The sequence below is a fragment of the Phycomyces blakesleeanus genome (assembly GCF_001638985.1).
Source record: "Phycomyces blakesleeanus NRRL 1555(-) unplaced genomic scaffold PHYBLscaffold_11, whole genome shotgun sequence".
NCBI classification, from domain to species: domain Eukaryota; kingdom Fungi; phylum Mucoromycota; class Mucoromycetes; order Mucorales; family Phycomycetaceae; genus Phycomyces; species Phycomyces blakesleeanus.
Genome location: NW_017265144.1, coordinates 744,136 through 769,799, shown reverse-complemented (window position 1 = coordinate 769,799; position 25,664 = coordinate 744,136). Strand labels below are relative to the sequence as shown.

Sequence of the window (25,664 nt, the reverse complement as noted above, 5' to 3'; positions counted from 1 at the left end):
AACCTTTCAACTGCCAGTCCATCTACTCAAATCCTATTGATGCCTCACGCTGATGATCTAATCCACGAATATCCACTTTTTCCCCAGCCCCAATTGAACAAAGACGGACTAGGTTTAGGAAATGTCCAGACTTTGAGCAATCCTTCTTTAATTGAAATCAATGGCAGTCGATTTGCGATAGGTAACATTGACATTCTCTTTAGTATGAGCAAAGAGGAAATATTTGGGTAAGTAAACAAGTTGTGTTACCAGTATTGGCTTTATTCTGATGTCAGGCTGCTTTAGAACCATTCCCCACCAGGATCGTCTCGGTCGATTAACTCGACACGTTCTGGAGCAACGAAGGTAACACAGATTCTCCTGAATAACAGAAACAGCGTTTCTGACTATAAATACTATTATTTCTTTTAGCTTTTATCCACTTTTCCCATCTGCAATCCATGACAGTATTGATTCAAGCCGTTTCCCCGACCTCCTAATCTCCGAGTCTCCAGACTTCTTGATTCTGCCATCACAATTGAAACAATTCACAAAAAAAATTGATGATGTGATTGCTATAAACCCTGGATATTTATCAAAGCGACGTACACCGGGTACCTATGCACGTATACTGATCCACCCTGCTACAGAATTGAACAATAATATCGATGGTCAAACAAAGACGTGGGAACGTACACGTATAGATCTGGTTCGATTATAAGAAACTGTACAAATAACAGAAGCCTGAATGGCGGTATATCCGTGACTCAAAATTAAAATCAAATCAAATCAAATCAAATATAGCCTTTATTTTTAATTTTACATATATATATATATATTATAATTTACTGTTTTGGCTTTATTATGGTTATGTACAATTCTGTTTTATTTCTAACTTGGTTTTGCAGGAATGAATGATATGCTATTGCTAAGAATTGTAGAGACAATAAGATGCTCTCTGCAAAAGATAGATGGATTAATATATGATAATATGAAGAATGTCAAACTTGTGCGATCTCAAATGACATCGGCACAAGTCCGCACATGTAGATTAAGTATGCAAGTATGGGTGTAAGATAAATAAATGGGCGAACGTTGCGAATATAACAGAGAGATTAGCGACGGCATGTTGTAGATTCGATAGCTGATGAGGCAGCAGCATCAGCCACCTCAATCATAACAGTATCTTGGGAAGTTTTAACGTCCTCGGCGGATGCACCCGTAATAATTCCATCTTCTTGTATAGCCGACGCATTTTCTTGCGACATGGTCTTTTCGAATACTTTGGTCTCGCCAACTTTACGAGATCTTATAAAGTTTGAGGCAATAAAGCCAACACCGCACATCGGGGTTGTGACATACCAAATCAAACGAAGAGCCTTCACATACACTCCGAGTGTGGCAGCAAGGTGCTCAGCAGGAAGACCATGTCGAACGTATTCGGAAGAAGCAATTATTAAGCCTACGTACTCTTGAGGGATTTTTCCAGGGAGATCTTGTGTGAGGGAAGAGTTGAGGACAGCAGATGATATAGCGACTCCCAATGCTCCACCGAGGATTCTGGAGAAATTGCCAAGGCCAGTAACAACAGCTATAAATTATGTTTGTTAGCCTACAGGTTTAAAGTAAAAAAAAAGAAAAAAAGAAACATTGCGCCTATATTACCGATATCACGAGCTTCGACAGATGCCTGAAGACCAATGATTGTAGAAGAGAAAAGTAATCCAAGACCTGAACACAAGTTAGTTTGTGAGATATTATGTTATACAGCTTTTTTTTTGGATTCGTACCTCCACCACCAATAACAGTGAAACCATAGATTTCTAATTATGTAAAGTTGTGTAAGAGACTTTTGTTTTTCACTTGAAGTTCATGTCAAGCTTACTTGAGAATCCAGTGTTTTCATCGAACAGACTCAAGAGACCAACAGACAAGGTCAAGAGTGCCATTCCAACAATAATCCTGAATATTAATTATAAATGGATAGTTAGTATTTCTTTTTATAAAAGAAAAGTATAATCTAAAATACTCACAAAGGTTTGTAGATGTTTGTTTTTGAAATGAAAGCACCAGCCATGGTTGCACCAACGCAAACTACCATCTGCATTGGAATAAGGCGAATACCAGACCACATTGCGGAATCAGCACGTACAACTTGGAAGTAGATGGGGAGATAATAGACCATACTGTAGAATGTGATGCCAAAAAACCAGTTGGTAATCAGAATACTAAGAACAGTTCTGTTCTTGAAGAGACGAGGAGGCATCAAAGGTTCTTTAGAGAATTTACTCTCAACTACTGCCAATAATCCAACCAAAATGGCAGTTAAGACAAGAGGTACGATGACAGCAGCTGATTTCCATGGAAAGGTCTGCCCACCAAAGTTCATTGCGAGCAAGAACAGGGTTGCAAAGGCCAATACAATAACTGTGCCAACATAGTCTATGCGCTTAAGCTTGTCAGACATGCTGCCTTTTGGTATGTCTGATTTCAGATAATACATCAATACAGCAAGAGCCAAAGCACCAATTGGTAAGCTAATTTTAAGCAAATTTTAATATTAGAAATTTTTCTTTCTCTCTCTCTAGGTATGAAGGACTTACTTGATGTAAAAGTTCCACCTCCATGTAACATAGTCAGTGAAACTTCCCTGTAAAATGTAAACAAATATGTGTTTTAGAAACTGAGGGGGTTGGTACAAATTTCCTATGACACTCTGTCACATAATTGGCCAACTTACACCAATGAGAGGTCCAAATACACTGGAAAGGGCGAATACTGCGTTAATGAGGCTAGATGTCGTGAGAAAATCGTACAAAGATGATGTTAGATTATAGTTTGTCAACGGTCAGAAATGGGTTAAATTAATCCAAAGAAATATTTTACAATAAAAAGATAGTATTTACCCTTGGTAACTTCCACGTTGCTCAAGAGGTACCAAATCAGTAATAATCACAAAGACCTAAACGGACAAACAAAAAAAGTTTTCATTATTATTTTGATTCTTTTCTGCTTATAAGTTTTCACGTATTTATGTCTTGCCATTGAGAAGATTCCGGCACCACCAATACCCGCAATTGCTCGTGAAACAATTAACATAATCATACTCTAAAAAACATCAAATCAATATATCAACAAATTGATATTCCATGAAAGGAAATTAGCCGATAGACTAAAGAAATATATTCCTTGTAAGCCAACCTGGGCAGCACCACAAAGAACTGATCCAATTAAGAAAACAACGATTCCAAATATCATGATCCATTTGCGACCAAAGATGTCGGAGAATTTGGAAAAGAGAGGCTCTGAAATACACAAAGATTGATCAGAACATGCCAAATGAAGAGGGTGTACTACATACGGAAGGCATCAAAGGTAAGGATATAGGCAGTTGCAACCCAAGAAACAATTGCCATTTGGTTAAAGTCAGATCCAATTCGAGGTAATGCTGTAGATACAATAGTTCTAAAAGTAAAATTGAAGTCAATTGTCAAATTCTGGGTTTGTTATAGAGAATAGATCAATTCACTAAATATATACTTGCCCATCCAAGGCTGCCAAGAACAAAGCAAGCTGTAGACCGAGGAAAATCAAGATTCGTTGGATTTTAATTTGTTTTGCGAGTTTTCTATCTAAGGTCTCTACAATTGATATTTCGTCCACTTTTTCAACAGGATCAAGTTTATCAACGTTGTTAGATGCTGGGCTGACATCGGTTTCTGTGGCAGTATCTGACAAAGCCACTGATAGAGGTCGGTCCGTGTGGGTAGGAACTTGAGGTTCTGTCGACATCTCAAGAACAGTGTACAATAAGGTACGAGGAAAGAATGGGATCAACAATGTAAACCTTTACTTGAAAACAAAAAAAAAACTTTCATTTATACCAGATCTTGAAGTTTTTTTTTCTTTCTCCTCTTCAGACTCCAAAAGTATATCTTTTTTATCATTGGTCTAATTTTTTTCGGATTTTCGCTCATCACCGACCACTCGGTGAATGTATATTTTTTAACCAAAAAAAAAAGCTATATAAATTCTCTAGTACAATGTTTTCCCGGTCATAAATTTATGTATATTCGTATATATACTACTTTGTCACATAAAGCATTTCTCCGTTCAAGTCACATTAGGGCTATTAAGGTATTTTGGTACCGTTTGTAAAATATATTTGTAAATGTATTAAACAGCTCTCAATGCTTTTAATGTTATAAAGCTTATGTATATTTTTTAGAGGAATAGAAAACTGTGGATCAGCAGTGATTTTAACAACCATTTATAGCGCTAAAAAAATAGCTGATTTTGTGTCACAAAGTGGGGTTCTAACTGTGTTTTTTGTTTTTTTGACTCAATGGTAAAACTCAAAGATATCACTGTAGGAAATGGCAAAATTTAAAATCCCGGCCTGGTCAAAAGGGGTACCTACTTATTTCCTTGCGCGCCGAGTTTAAATTACTTGGGGGGTCTACTTTTTTATGTCGCAAGGGGCTTTAAATTATAAGGATGTGTAGAAGCAGTGATAGCTTTTACTTTTGTTGTTTCTTTTGGAATCTTAATGTTTTTTTTTACATTTTTTTCTCTTTATCAAAACATATTATTATAGAACATAATTGTAATTTTTTATTATCTTTGTGTATTAAGATTTCTAAAGCGGGAAAAATTTACATTTCTAAGAGTGTCTATACGATTCATTGCTTCCCCAAGTAAACCACTAATCACTTGTAATTCGGCTTCATCAATTCCTGGAACATCCATCAACTGCTCTAAGTCTTCTCTTTGATGATGAAGTGTTGTATTCTGGGCCATGATTCTTTGCAACCAAACAGAATTGTTTCTACCACTTACAACAACTGTGTTTGTTTCATTTTCAACTTCCTCATTAACAACTGCCACTTCATGCTCGGATGCAAGCGATCTTTGCAGTTGGAGGTGGTTGTTTTCCCTTTGAACTGTATACGCAAAGTCTAGACCAATAAATCTCTTTAGGAGATGTGCGTGTTTACAGGGAATTTGACGTGAAGCAAAATTGGGACAAGTGCAATTTTGTATCAAATTGTTTGATACATTAACCTGATACCATTGTGCTTCACCTGTAAATGACTTTACTGTCCACTTGCCGTTAGAGTCTTCCATGCTATTGCCAATCTCATTAAGAGGATTAATGATCATGAAAGGGAGCATGTCATCTTGTATGGTATTGGCAGAAAAAGAGTGTCGAGCAAGTTCATTTTCAATCGGACCCATTCGTCCATTTTGTATGTGGATTCGTTCCACTTCTTCGTCGTAAAAGAACTCCACATCGTTTGTCAAAATAAAGACAAGACGGTCCAATCGTCTTATGCGAGTACGGCCAAAGTATATTGTTTTCAATTGGTTGTGCCACGATTCGATGTAATTGTTTGTCAAATATCTTTGGTGGTCATTTGCAACATATGGCCTTCCCCATCTTCTCAACAATTCTTCTGTTCCAATCCATTTACGTTCGAAATAAGCCAGGAATTGTTGCTGACTTTGTACACGAAGCCTAAACTCCTGGATTTTTCTCAAAAATTCATCCTCATCTGATTCAATAAGTATATTTTTGAGATCGGCCTTGAGCTCATACTTGTATTTGCCAAGTTGTTCTGATGTGTATGAAGCATCAAGCTTTACTTTGCTGTCTAAATTATGCTGCCAGGCACGCAAAACATGAAACTCGCAGAAATGGATGATGGTCTGTGGCAATGCTGCTGTAATTGCATTAACTTCAGCAATACTACAATCGATGGTAATATATAAGGGAGTGAAACAGCTTTTCTCGCGAAGATGTACAAGCCATTGATTAATGGGGCCAACACTATGATCGTTTGTAATCATGTATGCAACAGGAGACCCTTTTCCAGTATCAGGATGACGAATAACAAGCGAGTATAATATTTCAATGTTGCGTGCAGAGATGTTGTGTGTTGCATCAAGACAAAACGACTGGGAAATTCTCATAAGCATCATTTGAGATGGTGATTGAAATCCAAACGCAAAATGCTGTGCATTGTTGCTGTATGCAGAAAGATCGCCAGTAAAGATACAGTAGTTCTGTGATGGTAACTTCTCACGCATCCAAATATCCAGAGACTTATTTTCATCAGGGTGAAACTTATACAGTAAATTCTTCATCTATATTTTTTATTTAACACTTTTTAAATAACTTCTCTCTTATAGTATTATTCACACACCTTTCTCATTCTGTTATAGATGTCTTCATAATTGGGCTTTCTAATGCCTACGCCCCACTCTTCAATTTGTTTCAAAACTGAAATTCTAGTATTTCTACAAGTGCTGCCCCCTTTTAACTGATCTTCAATAATTTTGATGGCCTCAGAAGGTAAAGGCAATGTTCTAATTTCAGAAGCGTCGCCAGGAACATGGTTGGTATGATCGTTGGTCATACAAATTAAAACTACTTCAGGGTTGTTGACGTATTGCTTGATGAAAATAGTGGCTTCGCAATAACAAAGCTTAGTGTCTTTCTGAGCAAGACGAACATTTCTGTCTGATATATAAAATCCTGCTCGGTGACATTTTTTTGTCTCTCCATACATCAATTCTCTTGCACGAAGTTTTCTACATTTATTCCACTTTTTGAACAAAGTGATTGAATGCGGTCAAGGCATTGCTCCCATTCACTTGCTTTTACTTTTACTACAACATCCAAAGGAAGCATTTTTATTCCTTCTGTAGGTGAGTTGACTAAAGCATTCTGCACATTTGAAAGGTTGAATATAGTGTTGGACATTGGTGAGCTCGTATTATGATAGTATATGTAATTAAAATAAAGAGGAGAGAAGAAAAAAAAAACATAGCAAAAAAAATGTTTTAACAAAAGCCACCTTGCAAAATCTCTATATGGAAAAGCCACATCCTTATAATTTAAAGCCCCTTGCGACATAAAAAAGTAGACCGCCAAGTAATTTAAACTCGGCGCGCAAGGAAATAAGTAGGTACAGGAAATAAGTAGGTACTATCCAACCACAAAAGAATGTTTGGACCTCCGCGAATAAATTTCTCATGCCAAAAAACATGACCTATATTCAACATGCAACTACTTGTCAATAAGTATAGTTAAGAGCTTCAAACTTCGAATACAAAAATATATACACGTTTATTATTGAATTGTCAAAAAAATTAGAGGTTTAATAGTGAGTATGACCACCTTTGGCGTCAATTACTACCTGGCATCGGGAGGACATACTTCCCACCAACTGTGAAGCAAGTTTGAGGTCTATGTTCTCCCACTCTCGCTGAATTGCAATCTTCAACTCATTCACGTTTTGTATACTGGCTCGTACTTTACTCAATTTGACCTCAAGAGCCCACCAAACATGCTCTATTGGGCTTAGATCTGGACTTTGAGCAGGCCAGTACTCAAAGCCCTTAATTTCGTGGGTCTCTTTCCACCACTTCGCATAGGCCCCAGTATGGCAGCTAGCACCATCTTCTTGGAGCTTGAAATATTTCTGATGTTGCTCTGATAGATTTTTAACCCAGGGTACAAATTTCTGAGACAGAGTGTCGACATATACTTCTTGGTTTACATTGCCTTCAAGTAACGCCAAGGGTCCAAAACCACCAGTCCAGAAATAGCTCCAGATCATGACGCTACCTTTACCCCACTTCGTTCCTTGGATAATATGATCTTCTGAATACCTTTCGTTAACTTTCTAATCACTCTGGCACCTCCATCGTTACCCTAAACTGTAAATCTAGACTCATCATACCAAACTATGCTACTCCATTGGTCATCTGTCCAATTGACATGATCCTTCGCCCATTGCAGTCGTGTCTTGTGTCTTTCTGTCAAAGCTGGCTTATGAGCTGCAATATAAGAACCAAAGCCAAGATTCCTGAGGGAGCTGATTACTGTAGCTCTGCAGACAAAGATCTCCGTCTCTCTCGATGCCAATCTCAGCTGATCATAGTTGGCGAATGGGTCCTTACGAACAATCTACTCAAGGTGCCTTTATGTCCTCTCGTTAACTATTTTAAGTCGTCCAGAGCTCTTTCCAGGCAAGGGTGAGGCTGTCTTCTGGAATCTCTTAATGATCTTCTTCACAATTGACAGCTTCATCTGGATTATGGCTGAGATCTTGGTTGGACCAATTTCAGCCAAATGCAAGTACATGATGCCACCATATTTCAAGTAATCAGCTTTATAATAAGAACCATGCTTGGTTTTTGATGAAGATGAGGTTTTCATTGTGGGTTCGATTAGTAGAATAAAGAGAAAATAAGATTTTAATTTTAAAAAATATCACTTTTTCTTGCGATTTTTGGGAGGTCCAAACATTCTTTTGTCGGAGTGTATATATTTTAATTTAAAATGTAATTTTTTATGGTAAATAAAGGGTAATGCAGTGAGTATAATGGCCTTCTAGGACAAGTATTACAGCTTCGCCTTGATAAAAGTCTTCTTTTCTTCGTTTGCCAAATCCCTCAAGACACGTCTAAGAATTTTACCCGATGCACTCTTGGGGATTTCTGCAATAAATACGATGCTGCGTAATTGTTTGTATGCGACAACCTTGTCTGCCACATGTTTCATAATAATGTTTTCAGTCTCGACACTTGGAGCAGTACCCTCCTTCAAGACGACATAAGCTCTTGGAATCTCTGTTGCCTGTTCGTCATCATAAACGCCAATAACTGCACAATCCATAACAATAGGAGATGTAAGCTAGTAAAGATAGAGTGTCAGAAAGATACATAATAAATCTGGCAGTCTAAACAAGATATTTACCAAGTATGCTTCAAGTTCTGCTGGTGGAACCTAAATTGGTTTAAAATAAGATTAGATATTTAATAATATAAAAAAAAATATGCATGTATTTACCTGGAAACCTTTGTACTTGATCAACTCTTTGATACGATCCACAATATAGACATTTCCTTCGGAGTCCATTTCAACTACATCTCCAGTGTGAAAATATCCTTCGGAATCAATACAATCAGCCGTAGCTTCTGGGTTGTTGAGGTAACCCTGTAAATCGTATTGTAAGCATACCTGTTTTTTATTATATGACCACCTTAATATATATCTACCTTCATGACATTTGGTCCCTTGAGCCATAATTCACCACGTTCGGTAGGGCCAACCTCTAATAATTTATAATCCAATGTTAACATATAACTTATTTCAACTCTATGCTTATGTCTGTCTCTAATTACCTTTGCCATCCTCATCCACAATCTTGGCCACCATGTTTGACACAATTTTTCCTGTACTGCCTTTGTAAAAAGAATATGATCCCACACAAATTTGTGTTCCAGAAAAAAATAGTAAGCACGTGTAACTTAACTCTCAAAGATATCTTACCAGCAATTGCCTTTGAAGTACGTTCTAAAATAGAAACAGGAGATGTTTCTGTCAAACCATAGCCCTGCTTAACCACAGTTGTCTTTAAACGAGCTGTAGCTGCCTGACTGAGTTCTGCACTCAAAGGGGCGGCGCCACTGATGATGAGTCTCAAAGTGGATAAATCATATTGATCAATAATTTGATGTTTGGCAAGCAATAAAATAATTGGAGGTACAAGGCATGCCATTGTGATATTTTCATTTTGAACTGTTTCGCAAAAGGCAATCAAGTCAAAGCGTGGCATTACAAAGAGAGGAATACCCAAGCTGAAGCATGAGAAAAGAACTACGGTCAGACCAAAGATATGGAAGAACGGAAGGATTCCGAGGGCGCGGTCAATACTGGGATTGATTTCCTCTCGTTCAGAGGCATAGTACTGCTCCATGTTGGATGTAATGTTTGTATGGCTAATGAAGGCGTGCATTAGATAAACAGTAGCCAACGTAACCAATATATCTTTAACTTACGTAGTCATAACACCCTTGCTTTTACCTAACCAAAAACACCACGAGTTAGATAATAAATCCCAATAATTTATAAAGAAAGAAATAAAATCATACCAGAGGTTCCTGACGAGAAACACAGAATTGCTACACTTTCAGCTGCCTCTTTCTCGGTGTAATCAACTGGAATAGCCAAGCGATCGCCCAATAGAGCACTGTAAGGTAAAACTCCATTGATAGTATCGTCGCCAAATACAAATATACGGTTTGCTGGGAGACCTACAACCTTTGCAGCCTCAAGTGCAGTCTTGATATTTTCCGAGTGAGCAACAAGAATCTTTGCCTTTGTCATTTCAAGCTGGTACACAAGTTCGCCGGTGTTGTAGTTTGGGTTTGCAGGGGATGCGGCACCACCTATATGGCTGGTTAAATACAATTGTGTAATGGTATCGCTGTAAAAGTTTACCTGCAGCAATTGCTCCTAACAAAGGAATAGCATAATCATACTAATAGTTTTTGGGCTAGTTGTTAAATACATTTTCATTTTATTTTATTCACTTCATTTACATACCTGATTTGGAGCGTAAATAAGGATGACATCGTCTTTTTTGAAATCGCAATCGTCTTGCAGGCCAGCCGCGAACCGCAAAACGTCTCTCTTAATTTGGTGCAATGTCAAGGTCTTTTTGGTTGCAACATCGATAGAAAGGATTTTGTTTTGAGGGGTATTGAATTTTCTGCCTTCGAACAGATACTGGACAAGGCCGGTCTTGGGAACCTTGATGGGTGGAAGTCTAGAATTAATAGGCATTTTTTTTTGGTCTGTTCTTAATGTGGGGAAAGAGCAGGAACAAGAAACTGGCGCAAATTAATTCAGGTCCATATTTTTTTTATAGGTTTCTGGATTTCCCAGACAATTTTTAACATTGTACACATTACGGCCAATCAACATTTTTGCTGATATAGCAATGTTAATTCGGAAAAACCATTAAAACTCCCGTGATGTTCTTATTTAGGAATCTGGGTTGGACTAGCTGAGCAGTCCTAAGAGCTATACAGATTCAAGCTTTGGCTGGAAATGCATCAACAATGATGACTAAATTATACAAATGCCGATGGATGGCTTGTGATGATCAATTTGCAGAGCCCGAGGGACTTTACTCGCATTTAACAAATGATCATGTTGGGCGAAAATCGACTGGGAATCTATGTTTGACATGCTGCTGGGAGAATTGTGATGTTTCTGTAATTAAACGAGATCACATCACTAGCCATATTCGAGTTCACATTCCACTGAAGCCTCACCGCTGCACTGTGAGTGGATAACTGTTAAGCGATAAACTATTTTTCTTCCTTTTTTGATGTCAGTCATGCCGTTTAGTTTTGCGAAAGGACATTTAAGCGGCCGCAGGACCTAAAGAAGCATGAACGGACTCATACAGACGAACACCAGTCATCCCCTGAATACCAAAAACATTTATCCGAAAGTCTTTCCCCACGGGCAGTGCCAACTATTCAATACTCTGACTTACCTGTTGAAATTTCCTCGATATCCACCTCGGTCGTACCAGAGCGCAGACATTTTATACCCTCATGTAGTACACATTCGAAAGGTAAGAATAAAAAGTGCTGATTTATTTAATAAGAAGTCCCTTAGAAGGCACATAAGGCTAAATCTGATTTTTAATGGTCACTTAGACACTTCTTCTAGAAAACGAGATGCCCAAACAAGCCTTGGCATTCACCCATACAGAGAACGTACTTTGTCTTATTCGCATCCACAGCCACGGAGTCCAAAGATCGGTGCCAATCTCAGTGACAGTGACAAAACCAGATCTAGCCCAAATAAAAGAACAACTGACCATAGCGATATATCTACACCCGAGAAGATGATACATAAATTACTATTCCCTACCCCCCAAACGGGATACAATCAAGGTAGGAACAAGATACAATCTGACAAAAACAATTGATATTTTGAACATGTGGGTATGTTGGGCAGAGGTTGCAGATCATCTGGACATTATACAGTCAATGTTAGACGATGGGACCTTCTCACCTCGAAACATGACAGTTAATATCACAAGCGAAGAGCAACTTTCGGATGTGAATGTTTGGCTTCAGCAGCTGTCAGATGAAATACAAACCAACCCCCACAAACGAAAACCCCCCGCATTCGAAACTTCCCATCGACAATCTCATCAAATCCGTTCATCTCTCTCTATACCAAACAATACGTCAAAGCATGTACATGTACGCACCGCAAAAGGAGATGGATTTATTTACTCTAATTCCCAGCCACCAGATACTGTGCCAATGGATCTCGACATAGGATTATCCTCTCCTGTCTATGATGGTTCAAACACATATGTCACACCAGCACAAGGAGTAAGAAACCCTGCAAACGATACCCACATGATGGAATCCACCAATGCTGGATCTGGAAAGCACTCGAATGTTGCGTCAGACCTTTCAATGAATCCATTTATGCCTGCTGTACACAATTTCATAAACCCTTCAAATGGTAGAAACGGAGGCAGAAACCTACCCGAACCTAGACTCCATCCACCCCTTGCTTCTATGCAAGCTGAGCCAAAACAAAAGATGGATCCATCAAGTAATGACAAGATGAACATTGCATATCTTATTAACGTGTTCGCAACTTTTGGAGAACCAATAGTCAAACAAGAAGATCGGCAACCTTCTGGCCTAAGAAAAGAGCAAAAACCTTGTCGATTGAATAGGGCACTTTCTCCTGTAAATACAGACGCCCTAGAGTTACTGACAAACGATCTATCTGACCTCACTGTCAACAAAGCCAATGTTGATCAAAAAGTATCAACAATAGGAGAAAATACTTTAAATAGTTGCCAAGGGAATGACAAGAAGCAACATCTTGTACTAGAAAAGCACTTGAGGTTAATACAAGACATCAGAAGTTGGATAAATCAAGGCTATATTCATAAACAGCATACCTCTCCACTCATACCTCTACGGCCACTCAAATCTGTTTAATATATGTATATACATATATCTTTTAATAAACAGTAGTCTGATTTACCTGATTTTCCGGTTAATTTATCCGTGTTTTCTTTTGGAGCTTCTCAACAAGAAAACAAATTCTTAAAAAAAAAGACAATATGTGTCGCTCAGAAAGTTCCTTTGTGCAGAACTTAGATGACTAGTATGGCCAAGGTCTATACTCTAATCTTATAGGGATTGCATATTATTGGATGTAAATTACAATTTATCACATCTCAATTATGAAGGGATAACATCTTTAAGGATGATTTGTTTAATGGTTCAAAATACGATGTATTCCCATGTGAAGAATAAACCAACCCCTATCTATAAGAAGGATTCATTAATTTACTTCTTTTCATTCAATTGCTTCTTTCAAGTAAACCATTCTTTTTTGTTGTTTTTTTTGTTGTTGCTTGCTATAGAAAATGTTTCCAGGTTTGTTTGATTATATATAATTCCTCAGTACTATCCCCATAAAATAAATATATAAATATATATTATTAATCGCATCTGTTAATATAGAATATATATCTGCTGCTACAGCTGGAGTGGTCTTTGGTGGGATGTATTTGGATTCAATTACTTCATTTACACGCGATTGGCATCAAATTAAAATAATTTTGACTTCTTTGATCAAGTACGCCTGTCATAAGAGAAGGGGCGGGAGAGAGCGATAAATGAAGTTTTAAAGAAGAAGAAGAAAAGGAGTTACTCAATATACGTTGTTACTACTCCTTAGACATCATATTTGGGCATCACAGGATAAGATCAATATCTATAATCGCTTTCGAGACATTGCAAAAGACTATCCAGAGAGATACTTTGTCATATTTGAAGGGAAGCCGTACACTTTCAGAGACATCGAGAGAGGTAGCTTACTATCAAAAAACAAATAGTATTTGATGTCTTACTAATTTTATGATGTTCTTACCTTGTTTGAATTTTATAGGTTCAAACCAGCTTGTGAGTATAACTTGAATTCAGGGGGCTCGTTGCAAGGGATTCATTATCTTTATCATTTTTTTAATAATATGCACAGGCACGCTGGCTTCTGACGCAAGATGTGAAAATCAAAGGTAGGGAAAGTGTAGCTGCGCTTACTGTTCGAAATTAACTAAAAGTCGTTGAGCTTAGATACTGTCTGCATGATGCACCAGAACCATCCAACATTCTACATTATCCTCTTTGCTATTCTTAAAATTGGTGCTATCCCAGCAATGATTAATACTAGTTTAACCAATACAAGCCTGACTCATGTCATCAAGATAGCACAAACCAAGGTCTTTGTCTTTGATCCGTGCTATATCGAGAGCGTCAATGCTGTTGAGGGTGAACTCAGAAACCTTGGGATCTCTTTATTTGCCTATGGTGAAGCAACCGAAAATTCAAATATCGACCCCCTTCCATTTGCCCCTGCTGTCACCCCGCAATTTCTCACAGAGTTTACAGACAGAAATCTGAGCGACCACTTCACAAAGGGTATAATTAGCTCTGATCCTGCTTTACTCGTTTACACAAGTGGTACAACTGGTCTTCCAAAGGCGGCTATTATGGAGCACGCAAGGATGAATTTTGCTATGGATTTCTATGGCACAGTAGCTGAAATTACTATCGGATCTCGGCTGTACTGTGTTTTGCCTCTTTATCATGGATCAGGAATCCTTTTTTCAACATTTGCAACCATGGTACGCGGAGGCACTGTTGTACTTGGGCGTAAATTTTCAGCAAAACGGTTCTGGGACGATTGTGTAGAGAATGAAGTGACAGCATTTAGTTATATCGGCGAATTCTGCAGATACTTATTGAGTCAGCCTGTTCACCCGATGGAAAATAAGCATAAAATAAAAGCAATAGTAGGAAATGGAATGCGACCTGAGATTTGGGATCGGTTCAGGGAAAGGTAAGGCTGAAACCAGATATTTTAAATATTTGTATTTTCTGGAATACGTTTATCTCATTAGGATGATTTAGGTTTGGAATTACGACCATTTTAGAGCTTTATTCAGCAAGTGAAGGTATCTTTTCGATTTTTGGTTTTCTAAGCACAGTTATATTTGTATTTACATACACACGCACGTATAAACTTAAATTTATATAGCTCCTACTTCACTGATGAATGTGAATAAAAATGATTTTGGTGCTGGAGCAGTTGGTCATCGTGGGTCTCTCTTCCGTACTCTCCGTGGAGACATTAAGATTATAGAAGTTGATCCATCTACGGAAGAACCCGTCAGAACTAAAGATGGACTTTGTAAAATTGTAAGTATACTAGTGTGCATCCTGCTGGTTTGTTTGCCTTTTTGTTTGTGAGCTTATTATCTTCATAAAAAATTAGTGCAAGCCAGGCCAATACGGAGAGCTTGTCGTATTTGTTAACAAGAATGCAATTATGCAATTCCGTGGGTACTACAAAAACGAAGAAGCAACCACAAAGAAGGTTATGCACGATGTTTTGAAAAAGGGTGATAGGTTTGTCTTTTCTCGATATAATACTTTACGTTTCTAACACCTTTATATATATAGCTACTTTCGAAGTGGCGATCTTTTAAAGATGGATCGTTACGGTTTCTTCTACTTTGCCGATAGATTAGGAGACACTTTTAGATGGAAAGGCGAGAATGTCGCGACGACTGAAGTAACTCATGTCATAAGCCAATTTGCTGACATAGAAGAATCCAATGTTTATGGTGTAGAAGTACCTTCTCATGATGGCAGGGCTGGTATGGTTGCTATTGTTACCAAAGAGGGCCATTCGATAGACTTTACCCAGCTTCACAACTACTTGACCAAAAATCTGCCAAAATATGCCATCCCAATATTTATACGCATACTGCCGACCATGCAAATGACAGAAACTTTCAAGCAACTAAAGACAGTCTACCGATCACAAGGAATTGATCCATCTTTGATACCAAAAAATGAACCCGTCTACTGGCTTAAGAATGGTACCTACGTTCCATTTACAGACAAGGATTGGCATATATTAAACAATGGAAATGCCAAACTCTGAATTTGGTTGCCTTCTGGGCATGTATTATTTTGTCACCATTGATATTATCCTATAGGCTCACCTGACTTTTCTTTCTCTCTTTCGGTCCAATAAGTTAATATATACAATGAATTGATAAAATAAAGTAATCATATATACATATATTCATGAAACCCCATTTTCTTCGAATAATTTGCTCCAGTGAAAGCCACTTTAAATCAACGCGAAACAAGTACCTCTTTGAATGTAGAAAAATTTGTAAAAAAAATGATAGTGTTTTATTTTGGCGGATATTCGCGGCATTTGCTTCATAAAGCTTATAAGGATGAGACAACAGCATGTACAAGCCTTCAATATATTTCCACTCCTCTCTGCTAAAACTAGCGTCTTGATTAATGTCGCACGGGGGGTCCACCACGTCCTCTGAAACCACGTCCTCTACCTCTTGCTTTGTTTTTTTTTAAAACAAAAAAAAATACGTACATACACACAATTAGTATAAACATAAAAAAAGTGAAAAAAACTCTTCTAAGCTTCGTCTTAATCTATCTCTCGTAATTCATTACCTTGAGCACGTGCCACGGTAGCTCTACCTCGACCGAGACCAATACCTCTACCCTTTAGTGCACCAGGACCTACTCGCTTGAACATTGGCGCATTCTTCAACATGTCGGGAACAATAAAGAATCGAACATGCGATCCACGGATATAAACTTGATCCAACTGTGAAACACGACCATCGCGTCCGGTAACGGTAATATCCTTCAACTGGATGTTCATGTTGTCTTCGGCTAATCCACGAACAATCAAATGACGATGTTAATAAAAAAAAATTAAAAAAAAAAGAATATATAAAAAAAAGACAATCCATTTTTGATGTGACATTGTGATGTACCTTCAAGAAGCTGACCACGGTACAGCTGACCAGTCTTAAGTTCTAAAGAAATAATGTGACCTTGTGCCTCATGAAGAAGCTTGATGGGAACGCCGATTGACATGATGTGTAAAATGAGACCTTTCAAGAGAGGATGCCCTTTACTTATTTTGGGGGAGCGAGACAGTCATTCTATTCGGGCAGAGAAAAAGACGTGACATTGAAAAATACGTGACGTGGCATTGATACGACTCTGGTCTAACGAATTTTTTCTTCCTTTCTCTTCTGGATAAGTTCATGTAAGTTTTTATGCGAGAAAGACTAACTCTATGAAATGACCATAGATATAGATAGATAGATAAATAAATCTTATGTAAAGAGAAACAGATTAATAATAAAAAAATGTAGTGTATAGAGATAAATTATTACATATAATTTGTGCGAATTGGTTTTTACTAGCTGATCTAGATTTTAACTGATAAACAGCTTAATTAAAACATACTTTGGAAATATAAACTGTGCAAATTTACTACTCAATATTTGCCATTATTCACAAACCATGCATACAGTGTTCACAGTATTAGTTTGTGCTATAAATATTCTTAATATACGACAAAAGGTGCTCTTCAGCGTACTCAGTAAAAAGTCACAATTCCAAGAAAAAATTATTACCTAAATATAGTAAATTTATTGGAAAAAGTCTTGAATGACTTTCCGAAAAACATGAATTCTACCGTGTAATTTCCCAAGATTTTACACCAATTAAATCATATGTCACTTATCAATTTTTGGAAGTGAAATCTATCACACCAAAAGAAATCAGGGTCCAAATTTGGACAGGTTTTAAGCACTGTCTTGTCGGCGTTTGCTGGGAGCAATATAATTGTCTTATACAGAATACAGTGATTTTGCTACAGAGCGTGTTTTGAATTTCAATTTTTAAAACAAATTTGGAAATAATGGGTTTTGAAATGCAGCAATTTTATTCAGAAAAAATATTTGGGGGGAGGGGGGGGGGGAATTCCACTTTTACTAGGGTGGGAATCAGACTTGGCCAGGCAAGTCACTGTTGAACGGCTACTTAGCTTTCACTTGGCCATCACTTGATACCTACCTAGAGTTTACCTGACTACTTTTAAAGCTATCTAAACTCCATTGAGGCTTACTGATATAATAAATGGACAAGGACACTGGCAAGCTAGTTATATAGACACATATAAAAATTTCCATAGCTAACATAGAAAAATAGCGAGAGTTAGAAGCTGTATTTACACTTATAAGTACTTAATAAAATACCTTTGCTATGAATAAAGATCGATGCTATTTGGTATGGCTTTACTTATCTAAAGCGTAAACTATGTGTTAGTATAAAGTGTTTTAAATTGTGGTAGTATGTTGCTTCTTGTAAAGTTTACCTCGCAATGAAAAGCACTTGATTAAAAGGTTTTTGATTAGTTAACAAGTAGAAAAAGTAATGTATAGTTTAATTTACTTACCTAAACCGATCACAAGCATGATTTAAGCATTATATATAACAGCAAAGTGTTAATCATTGGTCATTACAACTTCTGTTTGATGAGAAAATAAAGAAGGGAAAAAATTAGCCAATAAAAAAGAAAAGAAAAAAATAGAAAAAATACTACACCACGGGAGATTTTTCTAGTGTTACAAATGACTGTTTTGTACGACGGTGGCTCGATTTCCTTTTTTGAATTTACTATTTTTGAAGCTTCACGATTTTAAAAATAGACCAAATTTGAAAAATAGAATGCTGACAAAAAAAAATCTTCGGTTTGAAAAAAATATTTTTATTTTTATTTTGTGGGTTGAAAATACGGGGGTCATAAAATACTAGGCTACCAGTACCAGCCTAGTACTGGCTGCTATTGCAGGGTAGACAGGAGCTGCTGGTACTGGTAGCTATTATTATAAATAAAAAGCTAGCTAGCTACTTCAATACAATTTACAAAATAAAAAAGCTATGGATAGGACCTTTCTATTTCATTGAGCCTGAAGTGTTTCAAACCTATATAGACGACAAGAATGATTAGTGGCTGCAATCTTTAAGAGTTGTTTCCAATAACTTACCTTTGATAATGATGATAATGAATAAACCTAGAGTAAGACATAAATTTGTTTTTGTTAATATTCATATTGTATAGACTACTCTTAATGTCAACACACGTACCTTTATAAGCTTAAAAAATTGTTGGATCTTATACTATTTCGAGATTAAATGTGATTAGTAAATGCCAATTAAAATAAATGATCTTTTATATTGTTTTTTAGATCTTGCTCACTTTGTGAGAAGACCTTTAAAGATCACTGGAATCTTAAAAGACATTTGCAAAGATGCCATAACGGAAACGGTTGCAGATGATATGAGCATAGTCCAGGAGACCGAATATCAAGATATACAGACAAGCAACAGCCCAAAAAATCCGCTTACACCAAGTGAAAGTGTGGAAGAGGAATCAGACGTTGATAATGAATACTACAACAGTATCTTAAATTATGACGAGTGTGAAGAAAGTGATGATGGAAGTAGAGTTGACAATAGTGATTTTGATGTTGAGGAAAACACAGAGCCAAACGCAGGCATTCCTCTGTTTAATCACATCTTGAACAACATGTCTGCTTTCGCCGATAACAACGAATCTTCAATCGATGAAGAGGATGAATTCCAGAGTGAAGTGTTTAACTCTACCGCCTGGAACAGATTTACACCAAATACTCATCCATATAAAGATATCCAGACGATGATTTTGCTCGCACTTGTCGATGGTGATAACGACATGATTTCTCGTAGAATGTTAAAGAAGATATTATTTACCATCAATCTTCTTCTAAAGATCCACGAAGAAGCTATTAGAAAAGATATTTCTTTCAAGTTGCCCCGGCTAGATGCACTCTGGAATTACCAGACACGAAAAGGATCGAACATCCCAATTTTCAAATCGAAAAGTTTAGATGTTACTCTCTCTGACAGCACAAAAGTCACCGCATTCCTTAACTTGCCTTCTGAGCACATCAAACTCCTTGCTGCCGATCCTATAAAGTCAAAATCAATCTTTTCTTTACCTGATCGCACGCCAAACCAATCTGTCTGTCTTCAACAAGGAGAAAAATGGAGAACAAATACATACTTCCAACAGCCCATGTTTACCTACAACAACGTTGATTTCTGGTCTGGTGACATTATTCTGTTAAAAGATTGCTCGCCTAACATTCGCTTTCTGGTGGAATCTTTCCATACAATGGATATATCTAATGTTTTCTCTCGTGGATATATTGTTCGAACTCCAAAAGATGGTTGTAGCATTGGCATCGAAATCAATCATGCCGACATAAATATTGAATCATTTCTCTCTGTCGACACAACCCCATTAAACACCTCCTTATGTTGCAGCATCTCTCCTGACACAATTATCTCGCTCATTCCAACTCATCATAAATTACTTGAAGAAGAACATTTTCTGAAGAGGCTTATATGCGACGGAACTGACCAAGAAAACAACCGAAGAAAATATTACAAGGTAAAGATTGCACCTGTAATTCTTTTCTCGGATGATACTTCTGGAAACACCTCTAAGCAATTTAATACATATGAGAGCTGGTCGATGAAATGTGCGGCCCTCTCTTTTGAAGAAAGGTGCTCCATATAGAATATCTTATTTATATCAGCAATTCCAAAGAAGAAAGGTGCAAACGCTGCCTCGTTGTTACCTGAAATTGTTGATGATTTGAAGAAGCTAGAAAACGGCGTGGTAATGTTCTCTGCAAAAGATAATGCATATATTCTTGTGGTACCTCCTTTACTTTGGATTGAGGCAGATACATTTTGTCACTCAGAGCTTTGCGGTTTAGGTGCGCCCAACTCAACTTACCCTTGTAGAAAGTGCTACATTAAATTGCAAAGTCGAATCCCCAAGTTGAACGAAGTTGAATAATATACTAACAGACATTCAACAAGAACCAAGGACCATTATATCCAGGCCGCTTCTACACCAGACAGAGATACAGTGATCCCTGATATTCCTTACTTTGATGACAAAAACACAGCAGAAGAGTTAAGTTTTAAAAACAAGTCAACAGACAAACTGCTAGAACTTAAAGCATATGACCAGTCAAAAGACACTTCTGCTGAAATATTGCATTACATTCTCCTTGGCATTGCAAAGTATCTTATAACTGATCTGGTTAAAGTTGTCTTGAACAAAAACAAAAAAGAACTAGAAGAACTGTTTTATTATATTAAAGACTACAAAAATTCCAGAGGCATATCAAGAGCGTTTACAAGGTCTCTCACCCATGCCTGTTCGTTTCTTGGTAGAGATTTCAAGGTACTAATCCAAATACTTCCGGTAATCCTGGCCATAAAGTTTGCAGATACAGAAGTATTACAGGAAATCACTCCCCTCTTTGTTCGTCTCGGCCGTCTATGTTCTCTAGTATTTGTTCGATTTATTGACAGTCAATATGAGACATATATCAGTGAAGTAGACTCTGCCGTTAGAAGTCTAATTGAAGCCCTACACAAATACGACACTAACTGTAAACATAAAAAACATGCATTCTATACGTCCAAGCCAAAAGTCCATCTGTTGACCCATCTACTTGAAGATTTACGAAGATTCGGGCCTGCTCTTAACTACGAGACCGAAAAGGGAGAGCAGTTCAACAAGCACATTCGTGAACACTTGTTTCATACAAACCGTATGAACACATCGAAAGATATATGTCTCAAATTTGGTAAACAATATATGACAAGACATATTATTGATGATGGTTCATAGATAGGCAAGAATGGTTTAAGGGAAACCCATGGAAAAGCTATTGCAGAATACATGCAACAAAACTCTGATGGGAAATTCCATGAAACTTTGCTCGGTGGGTCCAGAGAATTTGCAGACAACAACGGTACAGGTTTGACCCCTGGAAGGATATTAAAAGACAATACATTTGCTCTATTTAGACAAAGCAATGGACATATCATCATTGGAATGGTGCTTTTTTCTAAAGTATATCATTTGTATATCGAATATCTATCCGCACATGCTGTTAACAACAATTATCGTCTAGCACTCAAATATGCTGATGATATATACATGCCACTAGATGAATTGAAAGTTGTTTGTCTATTAGACATGCATCTGAAAGTTGGCTGTAAATATGTTGTTAACCTCAACAAATTTGGTTCATACTGGTCCTTCCTTTATTCCTTTTATTAATTTTTTATATCTTTTTTTTTATCTCAATAAAACATTCCAATTTCTTTAAGTCATTTTTTAGTTCTCTTCTGTTACACTAGAAATACATTTGTAGATGTCTGTACTGCAAGCATTCCCTTATAAAGAACACAAGTTTTGATTTATAAGTATAAAAGGAAATTACACGAGCGATATATTTAGTAAGCCAATAAGATAACAGATGCGTTTTCAATTTCCTAATTTGATATCAAATTTCATCCGTGGTGATTTGTCTGAAAAAAAAAACAGTTTTCAGCTTAAATTAACTTTTATAGATAAAAAAACCCTCTTTTTAGGCTCAGAGACCCAAAATTACCATTTTTATACGAGAATTTCTTTTGGTGTGATGTTTCTGTTTCAAAATTACCATAAAAGCTTATACTCTTACTTTATTTGTAACTTTTTTTTCTTTTTTCTTTTTCACTCGAAAGAATCTTCCTGAGTACGCTGAAAAGCATTTTAAATAATATTATCAAATGCTTTTTTTGTGAACAAGTGGGCCTTGAATGACATCTTCTGTTAACTTGATTGGGGGTAGGTATGATAATTAAGATATTGGCTTTTATATGCGTAGTAGTACCGAATCACTGATTCTTTTAATCAATATATTTTCAGATTCTTATATACATATAAGCAATTTAAACCAAACAAGTAATCATATATATATATACATTCTGAAAGCAAACCGTGTAATTAGTATACATAAATATAATGTCTTGTCTATCGATTTATGTAACCTTTTCGTTATTAGAAGGAAAATAAAAGAAAGTGTTTGCTCGAAAGCAATACAAAAAATAAATAAATCATGTTTAATTAAAATAATATAAATGATTCTAGAAGCTAGTACATATATATATATAATTAATGCCTAAGCAGTCTTTCCTATTGTTGGACACAAATTTTGTTTCTCCAATGCATCAAACACTGATTTGATATATAAATCGAAGCTTTCTCCCGAACTGTTGGTATTTGGATATGGTATTTCAGGGACAGGACACCCCAAAAATTCGCACAGACGACTCCAACCTTCACCCAACTCAAGTACAAGTAAATTTTCGGGAGGAACAAGTGCCTTGACTCTTTTGATATGCTCGTCGAATATCCAGCAAAGTTCTTCTTTGTTTTTAATTTTAGAAAGGTCTCCTTTGATATAGCCATCAAACATAGTAGACCTCTGGAACGTTATTACATTAGTAATATGTTCAGGGTGCTGCTTGGTATCGTCCTCGAAAAATTTGAAGATCGTGTTACACATAGATTTGTACCAACTCTCTGCTGATCGAACCGTCAGGATGACCTTTGCATCGGGATATTTCTTCAGCAATTGTTCGTAGACTGTCACAGTTGGCCAGTCTATGGCAGCATCGTATTTACCATACACACTTTCCCACTCGTCAGGGTGGCTTCCTGGGTTATCATATGCTCTTTGCCAGACAAATGGATCTTGTACAGAGTCTCCCATTAGTTGAGACATATGGTGGGTACGGTAACTGTAATATACTCCATATTAATTTTTGTTCACTTTCTATTTTGACTTACCCTAGTGTTTCCAAAGCTAGACGTAAGCTGTTGGTACCTGTTCGTCCGTAACCTGCTCCGATAATCTTAAGAGGCATTTTTTAGAAGAAAGAAAAAGAAAGTTACTATTTCTAATAATCAATTGTTTGTTTTATAGAGATATAGACAATTAGTCAGTATTTGTAATATGTATAAATGACCTTGTGTTAAAATACCTCTTGCATGATACTAACAAGATCTAAAAAACCTCGAGTGCTTCTTTCTCAACCTTTATAGTCTTTACCAAAAAAAAGCATTTTAGAAAATATATAGAGCCTAACACACATGTAAATCAAGACTTTTGGCTGTACACAACTGGAAGACAATTTATCAGACACATCAACTGAAAATTTTATCTAGTAAAATATGAGTGTGTACAGTCATGCAATAAACTGCACCAATGTTAAAATTACCAAATAAATACAGTTTAAGATTACAAAATTGTGAAGCACATGAAAAAAAAATACATATGGAATTCACATTATTATACCATATTGTTATTATTATTATGAGAGATGCATATTTAGATTATATAATATCTCACTATGGAAAAAAGTAGTGATTCCGATGGCCGTTTTGAAAAATAATAATATACTGGGTACTTTTCAAAACCACCATCCGAATTACTGCTAATTTCTCTTAGTGTTTTCCTATGTCTAAAATTCATTGACCCAGTGAATTGAAAGTATTGGTATTATTATTACCCTTTATGATCTTAAGCCACTCCTCAGTATAATATATATCTAGTACATAAGATGTTAGTTAGCCTTAGTAACTAACTAATTATTTACTCGATTTGAATATATCATTTTCTAAAAAGAAAAAGTATCACACTTCTTCAGTGTACTCATGTAATGGTCCTTTAAAATATATCGTTTTTAGGATTAAAATTGATATTTCTGGTATGAATGAAAATCAATAATATTTAAAGCTTCTCAAATTTACAGTTTTATTAGTTAAGAAAATTGTAGAGCTCAAAGATAGATGTATATAAGATATTTATTATTTTTATGTTCGTATTTCTTTAACAAATTGACATATTTTAAGCAGCTTTTACTTTTTGTAAATCTAGTTTTTGCTTTTCTAATTCATTGAGAACGATCTCGGCATTCTTTTCAAATCCTTCACCGGAACTATTTGTATTTGGATAGGGTGTTCCAGGCACAGAAACTCCCAGGAATTCACACAGACGATCCCATCCTTCGCCTAATTCAAGTACAAGCAGTTTTTCGGGAGGAACCAACCGTTTCACCTCTTCGTTGTGTTCTTCAAACATTCTGCAGAGTTCTTCTTTGTTATGAGACTTGCTGAGATCATCTTTTAAATAGCCATCAAGCATTATTTTTTGCTGACTTTTCAGAAAGAGTCGCGGGTGCTCAGGGAGTTCCTCGACATAATTGGAGTGCATTTTCATAAATATAGTATTGTTCATCGACTTGTACCAGCTCTCTGCGGATCGTGTAGTTAAAATAATCTTTGCATCGGGGTACTTCTTCATCAATTCTTTGTAATGCGTGACAGTTGGCCAGTCTATAGCTGCATCATAGTTTCCATATACACTTTCCCATTCGTCTGGGTGGTTTTCAGGATCATTAAATGCTCTCTCCCAGACAAGAGGATCTTGAGTAATATCAGATAATGCCTTGATCATATGATGTGTACGATAACTGTAATATATAGTCTATTAAGTCTTATGTTCTTCTTTATGCTTCGTGCTTTATGTTTTCTACCTTTTCGTTTGACTTACCCAAGTATTTCTAAAGCTAAACGCAGGCTGTTGGTGCCTGTTCGTCCAAAACCAGCTCCAATGATCTTAAGGGGCATGTTTTCTGAGGTTAAAGAATGAAAAGCAAGAAGAAGAGAATGGGTTTCTTATATATTTCTTTCTCAAACAGAATCTTTGCGTATTAGTATTTTTATACTAAAGAGCAAAACGAAAACAAAGAAAAAAACGGATAAATTATGTGTATTAATCCGAGTAATTAAAAGAAAGGTAGAATTGGTCACAGCCTGGTCCTCTTACGCAATAGCATGCCATCAAGGATACAGCGGTATAAATCTTCCGGAATCCGTAAACATATTTATTGATCCAAGAATAAAATTGATGTACTAGAACTCTCCTCCTACAGAAAATCCTATAGTATGGGCAATCAGGAGAAATGTG

The 25,664-nt window shown here is 36.6% G+C and overlaps 9 protein-coding genes across 9 annotated transcripts; 3 read left to right on the top strand and 6 right to left on the bottom strand.

Moving 5' to 3' along the window:
- Window positions 1-16: 16 nt before the first annotated feature.
- PHYBLDRAFT_133789 (hypothetical protein) lies at window positions 17-3,800 on the bottom strand. The gene is made up of 14 exons (XM_018429594.1): window positions 3,524-3,800; window positions 3,341-3,444; window positions 3,181-3,284; window positions 3,022-3,087; window positions 2,886-2,941; window positions 2,720-2,771; window positions 2,583-2,629; window positions 2,013-2,516; window positions 1,865-1,941; window positions 1,770-1,802; window positions 1,645-1,710; window positions 412-1,570; window positions 286-345; window positions 17-227 (listed from the first exon to the last, which is right to left on the bottom strand). Exons 1-12 carry the CDS (start codon window positions 3,769-3,771, stop codon window positions 1,095-1,097), a joined length of 1,833 nt encoding a protein of 610 aa, XP_018291385.1. The 5' UTR covers window positions 3,772-3,800; the 3' UTR covers window positions 17-227; window positions 286-345; window positions 412-1,094.
- Window positions 3,801-4,596: 796 nt separating this feature from the next.
- Window positions 4,597-6,745, bottom strand: PHYBLDRAFT_145740 (hypothetical protein; the record flags this gene model as incomplete). The annotated part of the gene is made up of 3 exons (XM_018431525.1): window positions 4,597-6,126; window positions 6,186-6,587; window positions 6,647-6,745. 3 exons carry the CDS (start codon window positions 6,743-6,745, stop codon window positions 4,597-4,599), a joined length of 2,031 nt encoding a protein of 676 aa, XP_018291384.1.
- Window positions 6,746-8,223: 1,478 nt separating this feature from the next.
- On the bottom strand, window positions 8,224-10,653 carry PHYBLDRAFT_177585 (hypothetical protein). Its single transcript, XM_018437903.1, has 10 exons — window positions 10,379-10,653; window positions 10,274-10,313; window positions 9,925-10,221; window positions 9,832-9,856; window positions 9,323-9,771; window positions 9,175-9,234; window positions 9,049-9,104; window positions 8,840-8,986; window positions 8,747-8,776; window positions 8,224-8,683 (listed from the first exon to the last, which is right to left on the bottom strand). Exons 1-10 carry the CDS (start codon window positions 10,616-10,618, stop codon window positions 8,393-8,395), a joined length of 1,635 nt encoding a protein of 544 aa, XP_018291383.1. The 5' UTR covers window positions 10,619-10,653; the 3' UTR covers window positions 8,224-8,392.
- Window positions 10,654-10,971: 318 nt separating this feature from the next.
- On the top strand, window positions 10,972-11,245 carry PHYBLDRAFT_14210 (C2H2-type zinc finger transcription factor; the record flags this gene model as incomplete). The annotated part of the gene is made up of 2 exons (XM_018430738.1): window positions 10,972-11,121; window positions 11,189-11,245. Coding segments are annotated over 2 exons (207 nt in total), but the record flags the coding sequence as incomplete, so codon positions are not given.
- A 2,011-nt stretch (window positions 11,246-13,256) lies between these two features.
- Window positions 13,257-15,841, top strand: PHYBLDRAFT_65949 (hypothetical protein; the record flags this gene model as incomplete). Its single annotated transcript, XM_018441565.1, has 10 exons — window positions 13,257-13,266; window positions 13,354-13,468; window positions 13,571-13,701; window positions 13,781-13,794; window positions 13,871-13,907; window positions 13,966-14,731; window positions 14,803-14,846; window positions 14,930-15,090; window positions 15,167-15,300; window positions 15,355-15,841. The coding sequence occupies 10 exons, from the start codon at window positions 13,257-13,259 to the stop codon at window positions 15,839-15,841; spliced, it is 1,899 nt and encodes a 632-aa protein (XP_018291381.1).
- A 519-nt stretch (window positions 15,842-16,360) lies between these two features.
- Window positions 16,361-16,818, bottom strand: PHYBLDRAFT_57371 (hypothetical protein; the record flags this gene model as incomplete). Its single annotated transcript, XM_018440236.1, has 2 exons — window positions 16,361-16,611; window positions 16,716-16,818. 2 exons carry the CDS (start codon window positions 16,816-16,818, stop codon window positions 16,361-16,363), a joined length of 354 nt encoding a protein of 117 aa, XP_018291380.1.
- Window positions 16,819-18,799: 1,981 nt separating this feature from the next.
- Window positions 18,800-21,925, top strand: PHYBLDRAFT_168696 (hypothetical protein; the record flags this gene model as incomplete). Its single annotated transcript, XM_018435920.1, has 6 exons — window positions 18,800-18,814; window positions 18,857-18,878; window positions 18,984-20,321; window positions 20,379-20,625; window positions 20,656-21,446; window positions 21,495-21,925. 6 exons carry the CDS (start codon window positions 18,800-18,802, stop codon window positions 21,923-21,925), a joined length of 2,844 nt encoding a protein of 947 aa, XP_018291379.1.
- An 886-nt stretch (window positions 21,926-22,811) lies between these two features.
- PHYBLDRAFT_65946 (hypothetical protein) lies at window positions 22,812-23,559 on the bottom strand (the record flags this gene model as incomplete). The annotated part of the gene is made up of 2 exons (XM_018441564.1): window positions 22,812-23,433; window positions 23,483-23,559. 2 exons carry the CDS (start codon window positions 23,557-23,559, stop codon window positions 22,812-22,814), a joined length of 699 nt encoding a protein of 232 aa, XP_018291378.1.
- A 983-nt stretch (window positions 23,560-24,542) lies between these two features.
- PHYBLDRAFT_65945 (hypothetical protein) lies at window positions 24,543-25,324 on the bottom strand (the record flags this gene model as incomplete). Its single annotated transcript, XM_018441563.1, has 2 exons — window positions 24,543-25,167; window positions 25,248-25,324. 2 exons carry the CDS (start codon window positions 25,322-25,324, stop codon window positions 24,543-24,545), a joined length of 702 nt encoding a protein of 233 aa, XP_018291377.1.
- Window positions 25,325-25,664: the final 340 nt, after the last annotated feature.

Excerpts from the sequence above, each read along its gene's own strand:
- PHYBLDRAFT_133789 (XM_018429594.1), bottom strand. The coding sequence starts at position 3,771 with ATGTCGACAGAACCTCAAGTTCCTACCCACACGGACCGACCTCTATCA. Across the intron at positions 2,630-2,719 it reads TATTTGGACCTCTCATTGGT|GGAAGTTTCACTGACTATGT; the intron begins GTAAGTTGGCCA and ends TACATTTTACAG. Across the intron at positions 1,803-1,864 it reads TGAAAACACTGGATTCTCAA|AAATCTATGGTTTCACTGTT; the intron begins GTAAGCTTGACA and ends TTACATAATTAG.
- PHYBLDRAFT_177585 (XM_018437903.1), bottom strand. The coding sequence starts at position 10,618 with ATGCCTATTAATTCTAGACTTCCACCCATCAAGGTTCCCAAGACCGGC. Across the intron at positions 9,772-9,831 it reads AGCAAGGGTGTTATGACTAC|CCATACAAACATTACATCCA; the intron begins GTAAGTTAAAGA and ends CGCCTTCATTAG. Across the intron at positions 9,105-9,174 it reads TGTGGATGAGGATGGCAAAG|AGGTTGGCCCTACCGAACGT; the intron begins GTAATTAGAGAC and ends ATAAATTATTAG.